This window comes from Neoarius graeffei, chromosome 21, assembly GCF_027579695.1.
Source record: "Neoarius graeffei isolate fNeoGra1 chromosome 21, fNeoGra1.pri, whole genome shotgun sequence".
Lineage (NCBI taxonomy): Eukaryota > Metazoa > Chordata > Actinopteri > Siluriformes > Ariidae > Neoarius > Neoarius graeffei.
In genome coordinates this window covers 51448694-51473832 of record NC_083589.1, presented here as the reverse complement: position 1 = coordinate 51473832, position 25139 = coordinate 51448694, and the positions used below count along the sequence as shown (strand labels likewise).

Below are 25139 nucleotides of genomic sequence, written 5' to 3'. Positions count from 1 at the left end.
ACATCATCTACCGACATGGCTGACAAAAGTTACTAAATACGTTTCACGTAGCATAAACCGTTCAGAAGTTATACGTCAATCAATTTTCGATGCAAAATTTTACATGCTTAAAAATTCATAACAAATCTTCTAGTTGCTCAAAACTGCTCATACTTCACACGCACATCACTCATTGGGCTTCTGACATGTTACCCAATTTCTGTGATATTTCGCCACTGGGGGCGCTATTTTTGGGCAAAAAATCCAATCTTTCCTCAAATTTGGTCAAACTTCACGGCCACCCTCTTACTACCTCCCATGTCATGTATACCACATTTTGGGAATTTTCGTCCATGGGGGGCGCTGTTTTTGGCCGACGCAATTGCTCCAAAACGGGTTTTTGGTAAATTATTCCATAATGCTTTTCCTTCACACCACTACCATGTGATAGTACGTTGCTGTTGTAGACACTTATTTTTCCAACTCATAATCGCTCATGTACAGCATAGCGCCACCTACTGACATGGGAAAAACCAAAAAATTTATTCTTCAAAAATCTATATCTCATCTTCTATTTACTCAATTGTCATCAAACTTCATACGCTAACTCTTCATAGCTCGCCTGACATATACGCCAAATTTTGTGCACTTTCGCCCCTGGGGGTGCTGGTTATGGCAAAAATGATATTGCAGCTTCTGATTTGTCAAACTTGGCAAGCAAACTCTTTACAAGACCCTTTTTGGGGCGCTTGCCATGGTCGACAACGCACGAAATTTGGCTCCTTTTTCTTAGACTGCCACCGCTACTGAGAACCAGAAGCCCCGCTCCAGGCGGGCCTCAGGGCCTCTTTAGCGCCCCCTAAGTCGTTGTGATTTTGGCCTCCCGCATAAAGGTGCCTGGTTGCCATGTAGTTTGTAGTAGTGGCATGCCATTTGGTACGCATATGTATCTCACTAAGCCGGACAAAAATGTAATGCCAATGCATTAGCCACGCCCAACAGGAAGTGAGGTAATTTCACTTTTGTGCGAAATGCATGGCCACGAAGACGGCGCAACTCCTCCTAGGCCGTTCATAGGAATGTCACCAAAATTGTTAGACATCATCTACAGCCATGGCTGACAAAATTTCCTAAATACTTTTCACGTAGGATAAGCCGTTCAGAAGTTATACGTCAATCAATTTTCAATGCAATATTTTACATGCTTAAAAATTCATAACAAATCTTCTAATTGCTCAAAACTGCTCATACTTCACACGCAAATCACTCATTGGGGTTCTGACATGCTACCCAAATTCTGTGATATTTCGCCACTGGGGGCGCTATTTTTGGGCAAAAAATCCAATCTTTCCTCAAATTTGGTCAAACTTCACGGCCACCCTCTTACTACCTCCCATGTCATGTATACCCCATTTTGGGAATTTTCGTCCATGGGGGGCGCTGTTTTTGGCCGACGCAATTGCTCCAAAACGGGTTTTTGGTAAATAATTCCTTAATGCTTTTCCTTCACACCACTACCTTGTGATCGTACGGTGCTGTTGTAGACACTTATTTTTCCAACTCATAATCGCTCATGTACAGCATAGCGCCACCTACTGACATGGGAAAAACCAAAACATTTTTTCTTCAAAAATCAATATCTCATCTTCTATTTACTCAATCTTGATCAAACTTGATACGCACACTCTTAACAGGTCACCTGACATATCTCCCAAATTTTGTAAACTTTTGCCACCGGGGGCGCTGTTTTCTGGCAACATTTTATATCTTGGCTTCTGATTGGTCAAACTTGATCAAACTTGACACAACAACTCTTCATAGGTCCCTTGACATGTATACCAAATTTGGTGAACTTTGACCACTGGGGGCGCTCATTGCGCTGTATCAGTTGCAGGAGAGGTGTTTACAATCATGAGGCACCAGGAGTATGTTGTTTTGGTTGCCTTAAACACACATGACTTGTGGGGAATGGGTAGGCAGTCGGGAGCAAGTGTTGTAGCGTTACATACAGACTAATAGATGTCTAACAGAAGACAATCCTATGTAGCTATAGCTTGGTGACTGATGAGGTAAATACATTAATTTGGTTGGGAAGCCATGGCATAAAATTTTCTGTCCATGACAACATCTCAGCGCACCGTGTACTCTGTGTCCGATTCTGTGCTTTGTCGCCATTGTGGGAGTAATGTCTCTTGCCGAAGAAGCTGTGGAAGGTATTTCGCGGGGACGCATGCCCCTGCCCCCCTTGGCCGCTGGCGCGAGGGCCCGTCGAGGCCGCTTGCGGCTTTAATTCTTATTATTATTATTATTATTATTCCTTAGTCGCGGTCGCTGTTCGGCCTTTTTTGGGGCACTTCCTGTGGACGAAAACGCGCATATTTTGGATCATTTTATCGGCATCCCCTACGCTACTCAGATCCAAAACCCCAGATCTGGGCGGGGCTCTGGGCCTCTATAGCGCCCCCTAACGCCTTGAAAATTTTGCCTTTTTTCGAAGGCTCCTGGTTGCCATATAGTTTGTAGTACTGGCATGCCATTTGGTAGACATATGTATCTCACTAAGCCGGACAAAAATGTAATGCCAATGCATTAGCCACGCCCAACAGGAAGTGAGGTAATTTCACTTTTGTGCGAAATGCATGGCCACGAAGATGGCGCAACTCCTCCTAGACCGTTCATAGGAATGTCACCAAAATTGATACACATCATCTACAGACATGGCTGACAAAAGTTACTAAATACGTTTCACGTCGGATAAACCGTTCAGAAGTTATACGTCAATCAATTTTCACTTCAAAATTTTACATGCTTAAAAATTCATAACAAATCTTCTAATTGCTCAAAACTGCTCATACTTCACACGCAGGTCACTCATGGGGCTTCTGACATGTTACCCAATTTCTGTCACATTTCGCCACTGGGGGCGCTATTTTTGGGCAAAAAATCCAATCTTTCCTCAAATTTGGTCAAACTTCACAGCCACCCTCTTACTACCTCCCATGTCGTGTATACCACATTTTGGGAATTTTCGTCCATGGGGGGCGCTGTTCTTGGCCGACGCATTTGCTCCAAAACGGGTTTTTGGTAAATAATTCCATAATGCTTTTCCTTCACACCACTACCTTGTGATAGAACGTTGCTGTTGTAGACACTTATTTTTCCAACTCATAATCGCTCATGTACAGCATTGCGCCACCTACTGACATGGGAAAAACCAAAAAATTTATTCTTCAAAAATCTATATTTCATCTTCTATTTACTCAATTGTCATCAAACTTCATACGCAAACTCTTCATAGCTCACCTGACATATACGCCAAATTTTGTGCACTTTCGCCCCTGGGGGTGCTGGTTATGGCAGAAATGATATTGCAGCTTCTGATTTGTCAAACTTGGCAAGCAAACTCTTTCCAAGACCCTTATTGGGGCGCTTGCCATGGTCGACAACGCACGAAATTTGGCTCCTTTTTCTTAGACTGCCACCGCTACTGAGAACCAAAAGCCCAGATCCAGGCGGGCCTCAGGGCCTCTATAGCGCCCCCTAACTCGTTGTGATTTTGGCCTCCCGCGTTAAGGTGCCTGGTTGCCATGTAGTTTGTAGTAGTGGCATGCCATTTGGTACGCATATGTATCTCACTAAGCCGGACAAAAATGTATTGCCAATGCATTAGCCACGCCCAACAGGAAGTGAGGTAATTTCACTTTTGTGCGGGATGCATGGCCACGAAGAGGGCGCAACTCCTCCTGGACCGTTCATAGGAATGTCACCAAAAATGATACATATCATCTACAGACAGGTCTGACAAAAGCTACTAAATATGTTTCACGTCGGATAAACCGTTCAGAAGTTATACGTCAATCAATTTTCTCTTCAAAATTTTACATGCTTAAAAATTCATAACAAATCTTCTAATTGCTCAAAACTGCTCATACTTCACACGCACATCACGCATTGGGCTTCTGACATGTTACCCAATTTCTGTGATATTTCGCCACTGGGGGCGCTATTTTTGGGCAAAATTTCCAGTCTTTCCTCATATTTGATCAAACTTCACGGCCACCCTCTTACTACCTCCCATGTCATGTATACCACATTTTGGGAATTTTCGTCCATGGGGGGCGCTGTTTTTGGCCAACGCAGTTTCTAAAAAAAAAGGGTTTTTGGTAAATATTTCCATAATGCTTTTCCTTCACACCACTACCTTGTGATAGTACGTTGCTGTTGTAGACACTTATTTTTCCGTCTCATAATCGCTCATGTACAGCATAGCGCCACCTACTGACATGGGACAAACCAACAAATTTATTCTTCAAAAATCTATATCTCATCTTCTATTTACTCAATTGTCATCAAACTTCATACGCAAACTCTTCGTAGCTCACCTCACATTTACGCCAAATTTTGTGCACTTTCGCCCCTGGGGGTGCTGGTTATGGCAGAAATGGTATTGCAGCTTCTGATTTGTCAAGCTTGGCAAGCAAACTCTTTACAAGACCCTTTTTGGGGCGCTTGCCATGGTCGACTACGCTCGACATTTTGCCCCTTTTTCTTGGACTGCCACCACTACTGAGAACCATTATTATTAGGCCCCGAGCACCGTACAGTGCGAGACCCTATTGTTGCCATGTGTCCAATTCTGTGCTTTGTCGCCATTGTGGGTGTAATGTCTCTTGCCGAAGAAGCTGTGGAAGGTTTTTCATGGGGACGCATGCCCCCGCCCCCCTTGGCCGCTGGCGCGAGGGCCCGTCGAGGCCGCTTGCGGCTTTAATTATTATTATTTTTTCCCCCCGTTGCAAGCGTATTACAGTTTTTGGATGCAAGTTTCTCCTTTCGGGTAGCTGCGTGTGTGCATTATCTGCAACCAGTGGGCAATTTGGGGAAGGGGATGCAAGTCACGTGGAAATCATGTGACTACTTCGCGGGCAGGGATTGACTTGGCCTTTGGAGGTGATCGCTTCATTATCGCAAAGACGCGCACGCGGCGATATCTCTGCAACAAGTCAGCAGCTGGCGATTTTTATTTATTTAGGTCATAGAAGATCAAGCATGTTTGATACCTGTGATTTGTTGCAAGCAACAAAAAATCGCCATCGCAAATATCCACACACGAAGCGATTTTTCGCTTGGGTCAAAAAGTTGCACGCAAATCGCCCGTGTGCGCCGGGCTTTATCTGTACAACTTTCATGCTCGTATCATTGTCGATGCCATCATGTTTTACATTTCGTAGATCGCTAACTAGCCGCGTTGAATCTCTGCTGTAACAAAGCAAAGCTGTGTCCTATAGCCGCATTGCTGTCTCCACTCTCCGTACTTTTTCACTGGATTTCTCATTAACGTGAACACGGTAGCTAACAGTGAAACTTGAAACAGGTTAGCTAAACGCATCACAAAATACTTCAGTATAAACGTATTTAATTTGTTTGGCGGTAGAGTTTTCCTTTAACACCACAAGTTTACCATTTATTATAGTATTAGGATTTGTTTATTACAAATGTTTAAACCTACACTTCACCGTACACTCCTTTTGTGTTGCCTAACTAAGCCGAGGGATAACACCAACCTCTCTTCTGTTAGGCAGATTCTACCGTAACTGGATCCATTAACCACTTGCCCACAAAATAAGACATTTTTCTTGTCCTTTTTTCAGTGAGGTAATATTTTCAAGATTGAAAATATGGTATTTGGTCTTCTAAAACAGCACATGTCATTTAAAAATACACTGAGTATATCAGTAAAAGATTTTTAAAGAATAAAGTTCTATTTCTTTGACATATCTGACAGACATAACTCCCATTTTAAAAATCACTTTCATTATCCCTGTTGCTATCGTCAGCGAATTTCTGTCAGATGACCTGACGATAGACTCAGCCATTATGGATCTTTGGTAGTTATCGTGTGGAAGCAGGCTTTATCATTTTTGGGTGTCAACAGATAGAGTTGAAATAGATTAACAGCGAAAAAACTATTTCGTTCACGAGAGAAGCCCACAGTCATTTTTTAAAAATGCTATCGTCAGTCTGTCAGTCAAATGCACCTGACGATAGCAAAATTCAAGCCCTCGCCACGCACATGTTGACTGACGCAAAGAGGAAATTCTACCGCGCGTGATTTTTGTGACAGCAGACATTTACTTCCGGGCAAGACTTGGAGTTCTGACAGCTAGATTTCATCAAATAAATCAAGGTAAGATTTTCAGTCAGCTATCCTGACGATAGATATTTTTGACGATAGAAACATTGAGAATATATTTGTGCATTCATATTTAAATTTTTCTGGAGGAAAACTATCGTAAGTTGAGATAAATCAGAGCCACTTGCGACCCTTTCAGCCGACAGGCCGTTTCAATGTGTTATTTCCCCGCGAAAGTGACACAGTCGTGTCTATCGTCACTGTTCTGACAATTATTGTTGATATTTCAATTTTGAAAATAAATTTTATCTTTATTTCAATATTTTATTTTATTTGGTTCTGGCGGCACGGTGGTGTAGTGGTTAGCGCTGTCGCCTCACAGCAAGAAGGTCCTGGGTTCGAGCCCCGTGGCCGGCGAGGGCCTTTCTGTGTGGAGTTTGCATGTTCTCCCCGTGTCCGCGTGGGTTTCCTCCGGGTGCTCCGGTTTCCCCCACAGTCCAAAGACATGCAGGTTAGGTTAACTGGTGACTCTAAATTGACCGTAGGTGTGAATGTGAGTGTGAATGGTTGTCTGTGTCTATCGCTACGTTCACACTGCAAGGCTTAATGCTCAATTCCGATTTTTTTGTGAAATCCGATTTTTTTGTGAGGTCGTTCACATTAACAAATATATGCGACTTGTATGTGATCCTCAGTATGAACGAAAAGCGACCTAAAAGTGTTCCGCATGCGCATTGCAGGATACGACGACGTCACACGCAGTGAGCATGGCCAGTGTTTACGGAAGTAAAACCGCCCGGTTGCGGTATGACTCATCCAATCTAGCTTGAATAGCTGCATCCCCCCAAATGGAAATCAGCTCCCTAACCTCTGCGTCCTTCCATTGAGAAGATTCAGAACCTTCACAGCCCGAAGTGTCCCTCGCATTGATGTCATGCGCAGGGGCGCAGATACGTTTTTTGAACTGGGGGGGAACAAAGCTGCCAGCAAACCAACCCCGATATGCCTGTCAAACTTGTTAGTAACCATAGCAACCAAGCTTGAGCTCGCAACCTGTGCAGTCTACGCAGCTCAACCAACCGAATATCAGTCTTTGTTTTGTTTTATGTGAGTTGTTGCAACTATGTATACACTGCTGTGCACCTCAATAAACCGAATGGTAATTAGTCTTTTGATTTTTCCGTGAGGTTTGCCTTATGCAAAGAAAGACAGCATAGACGTTTTTTCCTCCCTATAAGTGGGGGGGACCGAACGAGGTGAATTTAAATATGACTCGTCCCACACTCTCTCTGCGCCCGTGATTATGCGCCATGTTGTTGTAACTTTTTTGAGAGACCCGCCGCCTACTTCAGCGCAGAATAGTGACGTTTGTGGCTTGTTGATGACGTGTAAGTCGGATGAATGAGACCTGGCGGTTCAGACTGAAGTCGCATATGAAAAGAGCGGATAGGAATCGGAATTAGGACCACATATCCAAACGGCCTGGGTCGGATTTGAAAAAATCGGATCTGTGTCGTTCATACTGTCAATAAAAGATCGGATACAGGTCACATATGGGCGAAAAGATCGGATTTGAGTCACTTCAGCCTGCAGTGTGAACGTAGCCTATGTGTCAGCCCTGTGATGACCTGGCGACTTGTCCAGGGTGTACCCCGCCTTTCGCCCGTAGTCAGCTGGGATAGGCTCCAGCTTGCCTGCGACCCTGTAGAAGGATAAAGCGGCTAGAGATAATGAGATGAGATGAGATTATTTGGTTCTAGTGATGAGGTATTTAATTATCATTACTAAATTTGTCAGATTAATAATGTAAGAAACAGTTTTGTTGCTATTGTCATCTAGAGCGTCTGTCAGAATATGATGGTAGACGTTAGTTTGTCTGTCAGATTTTGATGATAGAAACCGATGTGTTTCTATTGTCATTTAGCATGTCTGTCATGTCAGGCTTTTATTAATTAGTTACCAGGACTACTGTCCTAAAATTTACTGTGAATGTCCAAGACCCCAAATGCTACTAGAAAAACTTAATAGAATGATCAAAATAATCAATTCAGCAATTTAAGGAGATGGGACTTAACTGGCCTCTGTTATGGTAGAATCTGCCTGTAGATCGATTCCCTTTTAACGAGCACAGTTTAGGCTAGTCATCTTGCGTAGCCTAAATATTTCTCTTTCTGCAGACAATTTCCAACTGCTAACGTGCTAACGTTTTCCTCACCAAGTTCAGTTGAGCGGAAAATTTGAAATTAAAACCAAACAAACAGCGGGATCCTCTACGTTTCGGAAGGGAGGGGATGTTGCAATATCTTCTGTCAGCAGTTGTTCTTGTAAAAATACCCATTAAGCATGTTGTGTATTCAGGCCATGGGGCACTCTGCACTGTTTTCCTTTCCATTTTAGTCTGGCAGCCCACAGCACTGATCACCCTCTCTCTTTTTCCATAGCCTGCTCATTGTGTAACTGGTTTCTGTTATGGTGAGGTTTCTGAATAAAGTCCGGTTGAAGTTCAAGTTGAGGAGACCATGTAAGGTTAGAGATGTGTTAAACATGCTTAAGTCACGATGTCATGGTATATATTGATGGTATGCAGCAGAAAAGACTGTTCTTGCTTTTTCTTAAGCGTTAAGTGTTGACTCTCACCCAGATAACATCATGGCCCTCAGCTGTAAAGACATTCAACACTGGTTTCTGTTTATTGGGACTGCAAATCGCCTGCTTGGCTAACTTTTTTTTAAGCCCAAACTAAACCTTTTCATTAAAGGCCTGATTTGAGTCTCTCTCTTGTCTGTGAATAGGGATGTTTTTTAAATGAGCTCGTCATTAATCCCAACTAATTACTGTCACATTATATAGTTGTTAAAGTGCATATTCTGGACCAATTTCTTTTTTTTTTTTTTTTTTTTAATTTATATGAAAGTATGTCCCTTTACACACTCTTCCAGAAGGGTAATTTTGCACAAGGCCATCTGTCTACAGCAGAAAAAAATAAAACGCGTCTGGAAAAATCCCAAGGGAGTCTGGAGCCAGATTCGTGACGTTACCTGCGGAAGCGCCAGCAGGCTGCGCGAGCTTTGCACGGTTTCAGTGCACAGCCTGTGTAGACCAAGCGCTCCCATTTCTCTCTCATTGTCCGGTCTTTTGGGAAACGATGAGTACTAATCCCATCAAGATTGGTGTTGCTACACCCTCCTACGATACATCTCATCTCATCTCATTATCTCTAGCTGCTTTATCCTTCTACAGGGTCGCAGGCAAGCTGGAGCCTATCCCAGCTGACTACGGGCGAAAGGCGGGGTTCACCCTGGACAAGTCGCCAGGTCATCACAGGGCTGACACACAGACACAGACAACCATTCACACTCACATTCACACCTACGCTCAATTTAGAGTCACCAGTTAACCTAACCTGCATGTCTTTGGACTGTAGGGGAAACCGGAGCACCCGGAGGAAACCCACGCGGACACGGGGAGAACATGCAAACTCCGCACAGAAAGGCCCTCGCCGGCCACGGGGCTCGAACCCAGGACCTTCTTGCTGTGAGGCGACAGTGCTAACCACTACACCACCGTGCCGCCCTACGATACATCTGTTAACCATTTTAATAATTACGCGATAACATTGAAGAAATTTGCAGAAAACCACCAGGTCGTTTTCTCAAACAGACCAGCACTGACGTAGGATTCAGAGGGAGGTGTCCCGCACGCGACGTCACGAAAATCAATGTTTGCCGGGAAATCCAAATGCTAAGTTTTTTCAGAGGCGGACCAATTCGCCTCAAATGGCTTGATTTCAACTGGATTTTTCTGGTATTGTGCAAGGTAAAAAAAAAATTGCAGAGAATGCAGCATGTTACAGATATTTGACCAAAGCTTAATATAAAATAGGAGAATTACACTGATCTTGCTCCTGAATTTACCCGTGATATGCACTTTAAGAGCGAATGCTGGAAAAAAGGTAGCTGGAGTCGTTCTTAACTTCATCACAATTTGTCACAGCACTGGCATTTGTGGATTTTTGAGTGGAAGAAATTTAAATTATCCAACCTGCCATCAATATGTTTTTAGCAAATGGTACGATACAGTGTGTGTGTGTGTGTGTGTGTGTAGTGAATTGTACAGAATATTTTAGAAGCATTTCTGGAATAGGTTAATTGGAATAACCCTGTGTTCACACTAGTAAGCTACTAGTCGATCATATTGCTTGTGGTTTTGTCTCTTGTAGCGACTGCTGCTGTTGTGGCTTGTGGGTTTGTGCCGATTAGAAATGGTAAACGCTCACCAGGGGCACCAAAGATCTCTGCTGCTTCCTTCTGAGGCCCCCCCCCCATTGTCTTTCCATACTAGATAAGATGAAACCACAATGGTAGGTTTTTCTTGAAACACTAAATGGGAACTAATTACAAGTAGGAATGGGAAACCGAAGAATGCCAAATCACATGTGCCCTGTGTCCGAAATCGCTCCCTACTCACTGTATAGTGAGGACAGCATTTTGTTACACTAAAATCAGTTGATCATAGTCTCGTCTTATCAAGTAGTTAAAGCTGCCCTTCAGCTGCAGTGTACTGGGCGTTTTTCCGTCTGAGCTCAGACCCACACATGGAGTGGTGTTGATGCGGTATTCACAAATGGGTTAGACAGGCTTTAGGTATGGGCCTTGGACAAACGTAGGGTTCTGGACCTCTCCATTTGTGTTCTCTCAGAAATTGAGGACAAGGTGTGTCCTTTTCTGTAAGTGGGTCACCACTTAAACCAGGGGTCACCAAACTTTTTTTTTTTTTTTTCTCTGGGGGCCACATTGTCGTTCCTGACTGTGATGGGGGGCCGGGGTCGGCTCAGCTATATAACATGTATAGAATTGTATGACCCAGACAAATATGACCACCAGCAGGCCTCATTGTGTAGTAGAGATTACTAGTCTGGCACAGCCATCCACACTACTATATCCTCACTACTATATCCCCCACTACTATATCAACACTTGATTCCTGGCACATATTTGTTTATCTTTACTAGTGGTTTGCAAAAGTAGTAATCGAGTCTTCACACTTTGTTTTAATTTGAAATACCACTGATATTCCATTTATTTATTTTCTAATAAAAATAACATCAAAACTGTCAAGGTAAGAAATATCTGCCTAGTTGAGGTGATTGACACTGGCAAAGGTGAGTGGAAAATTATAAATTGTAGGTAGGCCTGTTGATATTATTAATAATATTAATAATAATTGTGTACAGCACTTAATAAAGGTCAAATAAATAGGCCTATAAAATAAATATATTGAAAAAAACAGTGAAATTATAGTAATATGAGCAATAGATCAATAGATCACAGCAGTTGTGCTGTGTCCTGCACGTCATTGCCCTCATCCATGGCCAAAGCAAAAAACTCGAATTCTGACGTGTTCTCATTCAGCTGGTCATACACGTTGTCCCCCAAATCTTCGGTTCGCCTGGTCATAGCAGGTGCGGAGAGACTCACCGCGTTGAGCGCATCCTTCTTGTCGGGACACACCTCCTCGGCCACAGCAAGCATGCATACTTTAACAAAGTCCCCATCAGTAAACGGCTTTCCATGGGTAGCTAGTAGGTGAGCTACCTTATAGCGAGCTCGGACAGCAGCCTGGTTGATCTGGGTTTGGTGAAGGAATACATTCTGTTGTGCAGCCAGTCCGCATTTCATCCTCCGAATCCTGTCTTCTCTTGTTTGCCCTCGCAAACTAGCATACTCTTTGTGGTGGGTTTCGTAGTGACAACGCAGATTATATTCTTTGAAAACCGACACACTTTCTTTACATACAAGACAAACTGCACGGTCCTTACACTGAACGAAAAAATAATCGGTGGTCCACTGTTCTTTAAAAACTCTGCACACTCTGTCAGCTTTTCGCTGACCGCTAGCCATTTTGCTGTCCTGAACACTGACAGTTCTCTGCGCGTGCGCTGCATGTCACTGCTCGATCGCGAGCATATGACGAAAATTCGGAAAATATGAATAGTTCATTTTATAACTAAATATCAATTTTAATTTATAAAATCAACAAAATACAAGATGCAGACATTTTATTATTTGCCAAAAAGCAATTTAAAAAAAATGGGCCATGACCACTTTTGGGGATTGCCTCATAGGGCCGGTTCAAGTGGTGAGGGGCTGGGGGGCCGGAGTCGGCCCGCGGGCCGTAGTTTGATGACCCCTGACTTAAACCATTATGACGGCCAGTCTTTGTGTTCACGGGTTTGTGGAATGACTTTCTGTAGTGAACCGGGGGTGTGTACACAATGCAGGTTACACTTTTCACCTGCTAAGCCACACACACATGCAGATGCTAAAGTCTCCTGGGGGTAATGATGGACTTCCTGAGTTTGATGGGCCTCCTTGTGGGACATTGTAAACCACAGTACTGTGTGCTTTAAGCAGCCGCCCAGCCTCCAGGCCATCACGTCTGAAGCAAATGAATGCGAGAGAGAGAGAGGCCAGCCTTGTTTCTTTTCACAGTCATAGCGAGTGTGTGTATTGGGGAAATGCTCAGGCGATATCAAGTCTGTGGTTACTGAATAGTAACAGCCTTTTGTCTCTCCACAGAAACGAAAACGCAGAGAGAAAGATGAAGATACGGTCAGTCTGTGCAGCTTCGATTTTAAGGTAAGGGTGTGGTTTTTTTTTTTTTTTAAATTTATTTATTTATTTTTTTTTAATCATCTTTTTGTGTGTGTGTCATATGTTTATCACTTGTGTTTATTGGGGGGGCATTGAAAAAAATTGAGGAAGGTATCAGGAGATGCTGATGGATTCTATCGACCACACTGGCTATTTTAAACGACTGTAAGAAAAATGACTTCACTTTTAACATGGAAAAAATTGCCACCAACAAAAATCATCTGATATGATTCATCTTGGGTGGATTTTATTTATTTGTTTATTTATTTAAAATATATAAACATCGCCACAAAATCCTGCGATTTTAACAAGGGTGTGTAGACTTTTTTAATTTTTTTATTTTTTGGTTTCATGTGACGTCACATCCGCCTCATTAGTTATTCAAAACTTTAGCTGGTGGTCTACCAAAGCTCAGTTGACGGAAGCGTTTGTACGGAGAAGGTGCGTTACTTGGATGAAAAATGCCTTACGCTTGTGTTTTAGATTGATTAAACCGTGAAACGTTTCTTCAGGGCTCCCAATGAACTAATAAAGGGTGAACGAACACAGGATTTCACAAAAAGATGTTGAGAAAGGTGGCTTTTGAACACCTCCGTGAAATCGAAGTGAGCCGAGTCGAAGCCTGCTCGAGTTTGCAGTGATCACTTGGTGAAAGGTTTGTATAGATAGTTTTCACTGACGTCACGGCATTCCGGGGAACGCCCCCCAGCCGCCATCTTGGAGGGCAAACAAAACGGACCATCGCCATTACCGGCTACGTTATCTCGGACGAATTTATGAAGTTATATAGTCAGTTTTCTAAAATAAAGATCAATGTCGGCAAAATCAAGCAAACAGAAGTATATAGATACATACACATCTCACGGTATGCAGCCAAACTGGCCTTGATTGAGGGAATTGACCCCTATGAAGTGGACAAAGATGCATTTTCAAGTGACTATGCAGGGCTGCCAAAGCCTGAAACTGCCAAAGCCTGCTCCAAAGCCTGAAACTGACTTCATCAAACTTTAAAGGCTGTCTGATATATACAACTTTATATATTCACAGCGCGCCTTTTGGCGGATGCCGCCTGAACCGCGCAGATCCGTTTTTTTTTTTTTTTTTTGGGGGGGCGTTGGAGTGTCTGATTATAATTTCAAAGTAAATTCTGTATTAAAATTACTAAATAAGCAAATCCGTTACAGTCCATGAAACAGGAAGTATAAGGATGAGAAAAAAAACAGTTTAAATCGGGAAGCTGCGCACATTTGCGCAGTCCTGCACACCGCTCAGGACTACAGAATAGACCTAAAATGTGTTTCAAAAATGACCCTTGCGTGAGTGAAGTGACAAGTTTCAAATAGAAACGTGACAAATGAGCGATATTAAGTGTACATTACAATGTAAACGTACACTCAGCGGTTCCAGTTAGGCATTCTCCAGAGATTGTTCACATGATGTTTTGGTTTCCAAAAACAAACTTAAACACGATTGATTCTTTATTTAAACAACTTACCACTTATAAAATGATCGGAGCAGACTTTGCTGTGTTTGGAAGGCTGATAATCCTTGCGGTTGATTCTCGCAAGCCATAGATTTCTCCTTTGTATGCTGAGTTTCTTTGTTTGCTCGCCTTCGTGCTCCCGTACAGTGGGAATTCCATAAAAGCTCCGCTTGACTTCATCATCTGACCTATTACGACAGCCGTGAATACAATAAGTTTGCACCATTGCTAGCTTTAAATAAATGTAAATAATATATAAATGAATGTAACTCGCGCGCTACAATGTGTGCTCAGTGACCCGTACGGTAAGCTTGCCCTCCAAGATGGCTGCCACCAGGGAATCCCCGACTCTGTGACGTCATGTGAAAACTATCTATTTCCCTTTCAGCTATGTCCTTAGTGTTTTTCCAAGTACTTTTCTTGCTATGTGTCGTTATTTTATGCTACTTTTTTTTTTTTTTATTATCAAGAAGCGCTAAAGTCCCCAGCTGTTTCTTTGTTTACTCGATGGCCATCATACTGAAAACTACGCGTGCCTCACTTTCTTTAACAGGGTGTCCTAGCTATCTTTTCAACAAGTCTTTCAGTAAGTGCACACGATCAAAACAACCACGAATAATGGTCCATGTGCATGAAGGTCGCGACAAAATTCTTCCCCAGCCATACAGTTGCAGTGTGCCATGATGACTTCTCCGTCTTGTTTAACGAAGATCCAGGTCTTTAAAGGAGAAACGCAGAACCATGGCCTCACTTTTCGTTTATAAACGCCTTGGGACCTCAAGAATGGCACAGGAATAGTTTTAAGCGTTAACGATAAATCTAATATAGTAATTTTTACAATTAAAGTGATTCATATAGGTAGCGGTCTGAGTGAATGACTTTGACGTCCGTGACGTCACAGCAGGAAGTTTATCGGTCTCATCGCCATTTCTGCTATACTAAAAAACAGAGCTGACTTTAACTTCAGTCCTCCATTTTGAGCTAATTTATCGCCATGCAACGTAGATGTGTCGCTGGCGATAAAAGGATGGAGATGCTATCCACTCAGAAATGTATTTAAAAATAAAGGCTCTGCGTATCTGCTTTAAAGGGCTTTCTGATGATCTTTGTGAATGATTTACGTGAGAGATAAGAGCCAACACAAGTGAGAATCAAGCGAACTGTTTGTTTGCACTTCAACTTGCAGAGCTTCGTTGTGAAGACGTGAACGAAAAGCTTTAAAAAATAAAATAAAATACTTACACGGGCAAAAACAATACAGGATTCATTGGGCAGCGACTTGATCCCGAGGTCCTTTACCCAGCCACATATAAAAAAGTTGTAAGCCTCCATACTCTTCCACGCTTTCATCTGTTTTGCGGTGTAGAAGGACGTCTGCAACACCAGGTAGTTCGAGATGTCGGGGAACTCGACTGAAGGGTAGTTTTCGAGATCGTATGACACATCCTTCTTTCCCAGACTCTGTCACTCTCTCTCACCCAGATGCCTGTAGGCCAGCTGGCCTGTCAGTTGAAAGCCTCTTGACTAATGCCTTCCATTCCAGTCTATCTTGGTCCATATCCTTGATTTTCCTAAAGTCTTTCTCTTCCCTTTGAGTAATTTCTTTGATCTGATCTTCCCATAGTTTTCTCGGTCTGCCAGTTGGCCTTTTGGTCTTTGGCTTCCAGTTGTACATTCTTTTTGTGTCCCTGGAATCTGGCATCCTAAATACATGCCCATACCATCTGAGCTGGTTCCTTTCAATGATGGTTAGAACAGACTCTACAGCAAGTGAATTTCTGATTTATTTTTTTTTCCCCTTCATCCCTGATCCTCTTCCTCCTATACCCCTTTTCCACCAAATCAGTTCCAGGGCTGGGTCGGGGCCGGTGCTGGTGCTGGTTCACAACTCGTTCAACTTGCGAGCCAGCTGAGAACCAGTTTGCTTTTCCATAACTCGCGGTGCTAAGGGAAGCCACGTCAGTTACGTCGCTGTATACATCAGTTACGTCGCTACGTTTGCATAAAGCTTGGCGCGAATATCGAAGCAAAATCAACACGGAAGAAGCAGCAACAACAATAATAATAATGGATGACTTCATGTTTGTACAGCTGCTGCTTCTCGTTGCTTCTCGTGGCTCAGTTGGATAAGGCGCCATACCATAAATCCGGGGACCCGGGTTCGATTCCGACCCAAGGTCATTTCCCGATCCCTCCCCGTCTCTCTCTCTCCCACTCATTTCCTGTCTCTACACTGTCCTATCCAATAAAGGTGAAAAAAGCCCAAAAAATATCTTAAAAAGAAACAGTTCACAGCGGTTAGCTACGCGTGTTGATTGGCTGTATCTCTTGTGCCAAACAAATCAGATGTTGTGGTGGGCGGGACCGTGTTCTTGAACTCAGAGAGGCGAGTGCAGGAAAGGACGTGCAGTGACAGTCGCGTGAGGAACAAAATGGCTGCAAAAAGGCATGTTATCGGCATATCGGTGGAAATTATGGCCGATACCGATAACCCTAAAAATGCAGAATATCGGCCCGATATATCGACCAGGCCAATTATCGGTCGACCCCTATTAACAACCCCCCCTCCCCCCCCCCCCATACCCCCGATGTAAGCGGTTCTTTCCTCTGGCCCAGCAAAGAGCTGGTGCTAGCCTGGAACCGGTTTTTCTGGCCCCAGAGCCAGTTCTTTGTCAATGGAAACAGAAAACCCGGTTCCAAACTAAGCACTGGCCTCGAACCAGCCCTGGAACTGCTTTGGTGGAAAAGGGGCACTAGTCACTCCATAGATCAGTCGTAGGACTCTCATTTCTGTGGCTTGGATTTTACTTTTGAGTTTTTGTGTTAGGGTCCATGTTTCACTGCTGGACAAAAGCACTGGTCTTAAGATGGCTGTGTAAATACACACTCTCGCATCTTTTGGTAGCTTCCTTTCTTTGAGGAGTGGGTACAGTGCATTAAATTTTTTGGTGACCTTGGCGATTCTGTTGTTGACTTCCTCTTCAAGAAGTTTGCTTGTTTGAGAGCCTACTGCCTAGATAGCTGAAGCTTGTTGGTTTGAGGACATTTCCAGTTACATACATAATGACATCGTCTTCCTACTTTCATGTATTCTGTTTTGTCGTAACTTAATTTCAGGCCCGCTTTGGTTAGCTCTTGGCCCCATTGGTTCATGATGGTTTGTAGACGGGCGATACTTTCTCCTGTCTGTCTGTGCTATATCGTCAGCATACCCAAACTGCTCAGCTTTGTAATCCTCCCATTCTACATTTAGTATGACATGGTTGAGGTAGAGGATGAACAGAAGAGGTGAAAGGACACTTCTTTGTCGTACGCCGGCGTTGATGGCAAAGTATTTTGCGTTTCTGAAGACAGTGCTGCTTTGCTGCTTGTACGTACTCTTGATGGCTATAGACCCTTTTCAGTCACGTGACCTTCGTAAACGCGACCACCATTTTGGACATGTAGCGGACTTCGGCTCGAATTGGTTTGAATGCGAGGAAGGCAACAAACGGAGAACATATAAGAAAAAGGAGCGAGATGCAGAAAATACCTTCGCTATCCAGCGACATAGGGCATTTACAGGGCGAGCAGAGGGAGAAATAACAGTAACGACACATTAGCAACGCCGTACAGAAATAACGGTTTATGGCACAGACCCTTTCGGTTCTCGCTCATCTAGCTGCTACAATGACTGCTTAGACTGCAACAATAATACCTAACACACATTTAAGTATCCGTCGTAAAGACGTGAAACTCATCGAGTGACGAGTGTGTTCGTTGATAAGCTAACACAATCTAAAAGTAGACATACCATCACACTGCCCTGGCGCTGTGTACAGTTTACCTTCTATGGCTTGTGCACTCGCTATTTGCCATTACTTTCTCCAACCGTTGTTACAGATTACAGGGAACGGCCTGGATTTAAGAGACAAATACATGCTCCTATTGTTTTGAACACTTATTTGTAGGCAGTGCTTTAATTTGTAAAGTGGGAGGTCCCGGAGCGCAGAGGATGAGCCGCTCCGGTGCGGAAAAAAAGGGGGCGGGGCGCTGTGCTGCGCTTCTGGGCATGTTTTGTAATAACACTGCAAATTAAGTTCATCTGCAGATATTTTGTGGATGTTGTTTCATGAGAGAAATCACCAACAAGGCAGATATCAAAATCAGACATGAACACTAAATAAACTTGCATTTTTTAAAATTTAATTATTTGGGTTTTTTTTTTTTTTTTTGTTACATAGTCAAAAGAGGTGTCGGATCACCGGATCCAGTGTAAATAGCTGCCGGAGCCAACGCCCGAGGTTCCGGAGCGCGCTCCGGCTTGCTCCCCCTCAAATTAAGCGCTGTTTGTAGGACACTGCCTCTGATCTGTCCTACAGTCTACCAACAGCAAAGGAACACAACGCTAGCTAATGTCGTTAGCTAATAGCTACTACAGAAGAACAAAGAGGTTACAATGGGTTATTTTAGCCTATTTGGTTACACACTCGCCGCCACAGAATGTTAACAGCAATGTAATGCCTTTTCTGGCTAATTTTATTCATCTTACCTCCAACAAAGTGGTCACTACACAAGCGCTGGTATGCCGAGGGCTGCCAATCTGTTAATTTTTTTTTAATGGCCGCTATCCATCTTCTCCGTCGGGATCCGATAAAATGATAACCCTTGCCTTGTTTGTTGATGGTTACTACATCCAGGTGCACAACAATATAGTGGCATGATGGAAGTCTTGCTGAAAATAAACACTTTTTTTGCTGCCGTTCCTCAATGCTGGCTGTGGTAAACTACTGGTAGTACACGTCCAAAATGGCGGCTGCGTTTGTCGTGACGTCACGTGAAAAGGGTCCATAAGTAGAGTGCTGCTAATCCGTGTTTCCTCGATTGCTTTCCACATTTTATCTCGAGGTACTCTACCGAAAGCTTTCTCCAGGTCCAAGAAACAGGCGTGTTGATTGAGGTCATATTCCCAGCTTTTCTCCAGAAATAATCTCAAAGCTGCGATCTGGTCTACAGTTCCTCTTCCTGGTCAAAAACCACACTGGCTCTCCGAGAGGACACTTTCTGTGTAGGATCTCGGCCTCCTTTCTAATATTCTCTCATAGAGCTTGTCGATATGACTCATGAGTGATATTCCCCTGTACAGTCTTGTGGGTCCCCCTTGTTCTTTAAAATGGGGCACATCACTGACTGGTTCCATTCTTGTGGCACTGTTGCTGTCATCCATGCATGGTTATGTAGCGATGTTTTTCTTTCATTTCGTCTCCTCCTGCTTTGATAGTTTCAATGGGAATCCTATGTGGTCCTGGGGCTACGTTGTTCTTGGTCAACTTGATAGCTATTTCAGGTTCTTCCGTGGTTATCGGGTTCTCTGTCGCTTGTTCAGCTGATGCATCACCAGTCAGCTCAGCATGGGATGGTATGATGGGGTCATCATCTCTTTCTACATTAAGAAGATCCTGAAAATACTCTATCCAGCGGTCTGTTATGTTGGTTTGTCCAGTGAGTATTTCCCTTGTGCTACTCTTCAGGGTAGAGTTCTTTGGCTTGTCATTATTCCTGTTCTTGTAGGATTTAGACATGCACTAGAGCAGTGTCATCGTCCCCCCCGGACATCTGTCTCTAGATCTTGTCCTATTTTCTCCCACATTTCTCTTTGTGCTTTCTTTTTCACTCTGCTTACATGGTTTCTCTGTTGTTCATAGGCAGTTCTATTCTCTGATGTTCTTTCCTTTAGCCACTGTTTGAGGCACGTGTTCTTCTCAACCTCTGCTTCCTCTGTCCACTAACCAGTTCTTTTTTCCCTTGCCTACTACAGTCATTCCAACTATATTTTCTTGAATATCTTGTATGCAGTTGTTGAAGCTTTTCCAATGATCTTCCACGTTCTCCCCTGCAATGTTTTTGTCTTTCTCCTTCTGCAGCTCGCATGAGATTATTGCCTTGGTGTTTTCTAGGTTTTCTATCTTAAGGCTCTTCCTCATTGCTTGCTTTGCCTCGTTGCTCTTGCAGGCATGTGTATTTTTAATTTCCCTTTAACCAGCCTGTGATCTGAATCCAGTGATTGTGACGGAATTGCACGCACATTCTTAATGATGGACTTCTTGTTGGTAAATATGAAGTCAGTTTGTGATTTTTGGTCATGCTGCTTCCATCGTGAGTTGTATCTGTACCATGTATACTGATGATTCTCCTTATGTTTGAAGTATGTGTTCATAATTGCCAGGTTATTTATCAGTCAGAAGTCTATGAGCATTTCTCCCTCTTCATTTCTCTGCCCAACTCCAAAATTGCCCAATATACCCTCTACCGTTTCCTTGCCAACATGGCAGTTTAAGTCCCTCATCAGGCTTTCGTCTAAACCGGGGAACAGGGGCGCTGCGCCCTCTTACCGAAATGCCGATTGAACCCCAAGTCACACTTAGGCTATGCACTTGTATGCTACTGCACAACATGCAGTCTTTCTCAAAACGATCTTTTCTCCGTGAAAACATCCCAGCAACACCACGTGACAACGTGTCTGATCATCAAATACGTTATAATTACTCCAAAAATATTCCAATCATAGTACCTACACCGCCAGACGGTGCAAAAATAATCCGAATTGGCGTTTTCCAGACTGAGGCGACATGTTTAGTTGTTTACTTGTCGCGGCTGCTCTCGCGAGATTTGACATGGGTTACATACAAGGTCAGCTGACTTGTAGAGCGAGATTTCTCGAGACTGAATGACCTTTCAGCCACCGGCGCGGGAGCTTTTTACAGTAGTTGTTCGCGAGTTGTTTTTGTTGACACTTGGGCATTTAAAGATGTCATCCCGCGGCACGAAACGGAAGAAAGCCAAAGACTGTCCGGGGCAGAAGAAGATTACTTCTTTCTTTTTCAATGTTGACAATTTGTTACAGTTTCCCTCTCGGATAGCCTCAGAATGTCCCATTGTAGCCTCAATTTTTCAAAGGCTTCGCTCGGCGGAGGGAGGGATGGACACACCCCCCCCCCCCCCCCCCCCCCCCCCCCCGTCGCTATGGTGAGCGCCCTCATACTAAATTTTTCTAGAAAAAGCCCTGCCTCATGATGACAATGTCGCTCTCATTTGGGATGTGATCTAGGGTATCTTGTAGCTCATAGAACTCTTCTTTTTCTTCTCGTGATCTAGCTTGCTGGGGGGCATATGCTTGGATGAAGGTGATTCTGTATCCACTCATGTTTAGTGTTACTCCAATGATCCTATTACGGACAGTCAATTTTTTCTATATGCCTTGCCAATTCAGGGTCAAAGAAAATTCCTACTCTGTGTCTGGTATCTGCATCGTTTCCAGAGAAGGCCATCTCATCATTATGTATCGTTTTTCTCCCATGTCCTTTTAGTCTTGTTTCAGCAACCCCTAAGATTTTAAGCTTGTGACCTTCCATACGTTTGGTGACTTTTTTTTCTTCAGTTTTCCCCCTTATTGTTCCTGCATTGATTGGATCAATCAATGTTCGCATATCCAGAGATCTCAGTCCATGTCCGTTCGGTCTTCCTAAAGGTCCGTCCATTTCGAGGCTTTCTGCGTTTGTCCTGAGCAAATATTATCCACCGTCTGCTTGCTAGGCCTGTCCTGGCTTCACCACTGTCTTTAGCGTTACCCAGGGGGCACCACAAAGAGGTGACAGTCGGACTTTACCCCCTAAAGGCTGTAGGGGTCTCTTCCATTGCGCGTAGCAACCTTCTGAATATATATCTAAAGCGAGCAGTGGCTTCTAGATTACGAGCATACTCTAAAGCTGTGTTCACATATATACCGGTACGAAAGTGGTATAACTGTATCGATACAAAGTAGACCGGTATAGTTTAGTGCATCTGTCCACACTAGCGAGAAATGTTTGCGGTTTTCTTTCACGGTAGTTGAAATGCGCGTGTGCGAAATGTTTCCGTGGTTACCGAGTAACTTCCTTCCGAGAATATGGCGGATGAAACAACGTGTGTGCTTTTTGTCAATGTACAGTCTGTATTTCTGGTAGTCATTTATTCAGTCGAATCGTATAAAACGCATGAGGGAATTGAGAAAGAAACAAAGAAAATGAATCTCCGTTCTTCACTATTTTATTCAGCGAAGACATCGATTGAGGTGTGTGACTTTGCGCGTGATATTTGTATCGATACAGAACCGCTTCATCTGTCCACACTACAGCGAAGCGCTACAGTACCGATACTGTACCGGTACAAAACCCATACATTTGTGGGTTTCGTACCGCTACAGTACCGGTATAGTTGCTAGTGTGGACAGGTGTTGCGGTACGAAAGTAGTATCCAGGGTGTCCACGGGGTTTTAAAAAGTATTAAAAAGTGATAAATCAAAAACGCAAAATTTAATGGCCTTAAAAAGTGATAAATTTGGTCAAAAGGTATTATTTTTAAAGAATAGGTATTATTTTTTTCTTTTGGACAATGACTGGTTTCATTTTGATGAAATAGGCAAAATAAAATAAATCCTTTCTTGCCTGCGCCGCTACTTCAAAAATGAATGTGTGATATGAACTTGATATTGACGTCATATCAATGCATTGTATTCATTGGTCGATAGAAATCTGAAATCGTCTGCGTGCGCATAGCCAAGTCCAAGTGGAGACGGAAAGCAGTGCTAAGTGAACCAGTATCTCTTCATCGAATTCTAGCGGGTGGCAAAAAGTTTAGAAATGGGGAAATGTAAGTTTTCCCGATCCTGGCTCCGGGATCCAAACTTTCAAGCTTGGATAAGGCCTGTCGTCGGGAACGACAGGCAGGCATCCTGTAAAGTATGCCTCAAAATCATTAATATTAATTGGATGGGGGCTAATGCGCTCAGGTCGCACATGAAGTCGGAGAAACGCGTCAGGGGAATGCGCGGTCGTGGGCAGCAACAGTCTATCACCTCGACAGCTAGCACTAGCGCTAGTGCTATACTAACGGCCACACCACCGCAGCTGAACGAGCAGACCAGACCCGTGGACCCGACTCGAGACTTGAAGATTGTGCTGGGAGGCAATGCCACGCTTCGGGCGGAGACTCTGTGGTGCCTTAACACGGCTTCAAAGCACCAGTCTCTGAACTCGAACCAGGGAATAGGGGAGCTTGAGGTCATATTAATAATTCACACTGGAAAAAGAGACCATTGTTCTTAAGAAAACAAAACGTTATAAGTATGAAAAAATAATTAACCACCAAACACAACAATAATTTCCACACATGGTATATATCAGTTACACACTTTTATAAAGGTAAAACGAAGGGTTTTATTTTTCAAATAAAGAAGTTTGGTGGCATTTTCTACTCCGTCCGCCATGTTTCTAAACGGTATATATATATTTTTTTTGTCTACGCACGTGTAACAGAAAAGGCTTTCCGTTATGATGTCTGTCTCCACCTGCGTGCGTTTGCGCTGCCCCTTGTTAATTTGGTGATTGACACTTCAGCTGCACCCGGTTAACTGCGGTCAGCGCAAACGCACGCAGGTGGAGACAGACATCATAACGGAAAGCCTTTTCTGTTACACACGCTTTATTCACTTGGCCAATTTGTTAGACTTAGAGTTTTCGGCTCTTTAAACGGAAAAGCGGAGTTTACCGGGATATTTTTCTTACGCGCCCGAAACGGATGGATTTGAAATGTAAACAAGAACAGTGCCTGGTTTTCTCGGGTTTCTATAATGACGTACGTCATTCCGCAGCTATTTGAGTTGATGACAACATTTTTGTCTGCTTGTTTTTTTTTTTTAATCAAATGCTGTATAGAATAGATTCAACTAGTTGACTCTAGACCTAGTAGTATTTGTAGCTGTCGCCGAATGGTTGGAAGTCAGTCTTCAAGAGGGTTGTAAGTTTAAATCCAGTACCATTCCATCACTTAAATGAAGCAAACCACCCCACCTCACATTCTTACTGTAACTAATGCCCTGTTGCGAAATATGCAACCGAGTCTCCTGGATAATGGTAATGATGTAAGTAAGTGTTGGATGACAATCTATGTGCATGTCACAAAATCTTTCTGATTGATACTTGGTGCAATTCGATGTCGTGGTGGTTGTAAAAAAAAAATCTGAAGGTAGTAAAAAAAAAGGTATTAAATGGTAGTAAATTGACTCAAAGATTGGTGTATATACCCTGGTATCGTATCGGTACAAAATCCCTAGTGTGGACAGGGTATGTTATCGCTAGTTGTCTGCACTACGGCAGCTGTTTTGTCCCAGAGTCGTCATCGCAGCAGTCTTCACCCCTCTTAGGCCAAGTTTACATTAGACCGTATCTGTCTCGTTTTCTTCGCGGATGCACTGTCTGTTTACATTAAACCGCCTGGAAACGCCGAGAAATGGGAATCCGCCAGGGTCCACGTATTCAATCCAGATCGTGTCTGGTCCGGTGCTGTGTAAACATTGAGAATACGCGGATACGCTGTGCTGAGCTCTAGCTGGCGTCGTCATTGGACAACGTCACTGTGACATCCACCTTCCTGATTCGCTGGCGTTGGTCATGTGACGCGACTGCTGAAAAACGGCGCGGACTTCCGCCTTGTATCACCTTTCATTAAAGAGTATAAAAGTATGAAAATACTGCAAATACTGATGCAAATACTGCCCATTGTGTAGTTATGATTGTCTTTAGGCTTGCCATCCTTCCACTTGCAAGTGGTAAGTGATATGCGCTGGGATCACACACACAGCGGCTCAGTCCCGAATCACTGCTCGTGCGCTTCACTCGCGCGCTCTGTGAGCTGCGCAGGGCCGGAGTGCGCACCCTCCAGAGGGCACTCGCTGTTCAGGGCGGAGTGATTTGGAGCGCAGGATGCCTGCGGAGCCGAGCGTATCCGTGTATTGGCGTTGCTGTGTGCACACTAATCGTTTTAAAAACGTTAATCTGATGATCCGCTGATACGGTCTAATGTAAACCCCACCTCAATC

The 25139-nt window shown here is 43.6% G+C and overlaps 1 protein-coding gene across 1 annotated transcript in view; it reads left to right on the top strand.

Annotated features, from left to right (window-relative positions):
• The window catches only part of net1 (neuroepithelial cell transforming 1), a 129688-nt gene that overhangs the window by 55587 nt on the left and 48962 nt on the right, over positions 1-25139 (top strand). Inside the window, exon 3 of the mRNA XM_060903324.1 lies at positions 12688-12747. Within this exon, the coding sequence (XP_060759307.1) occupies positions 12688-12747 (60 nt within the window). The remainder of the gene's footprint in view (positions 1-12687; positions 12748-25139) is intronic.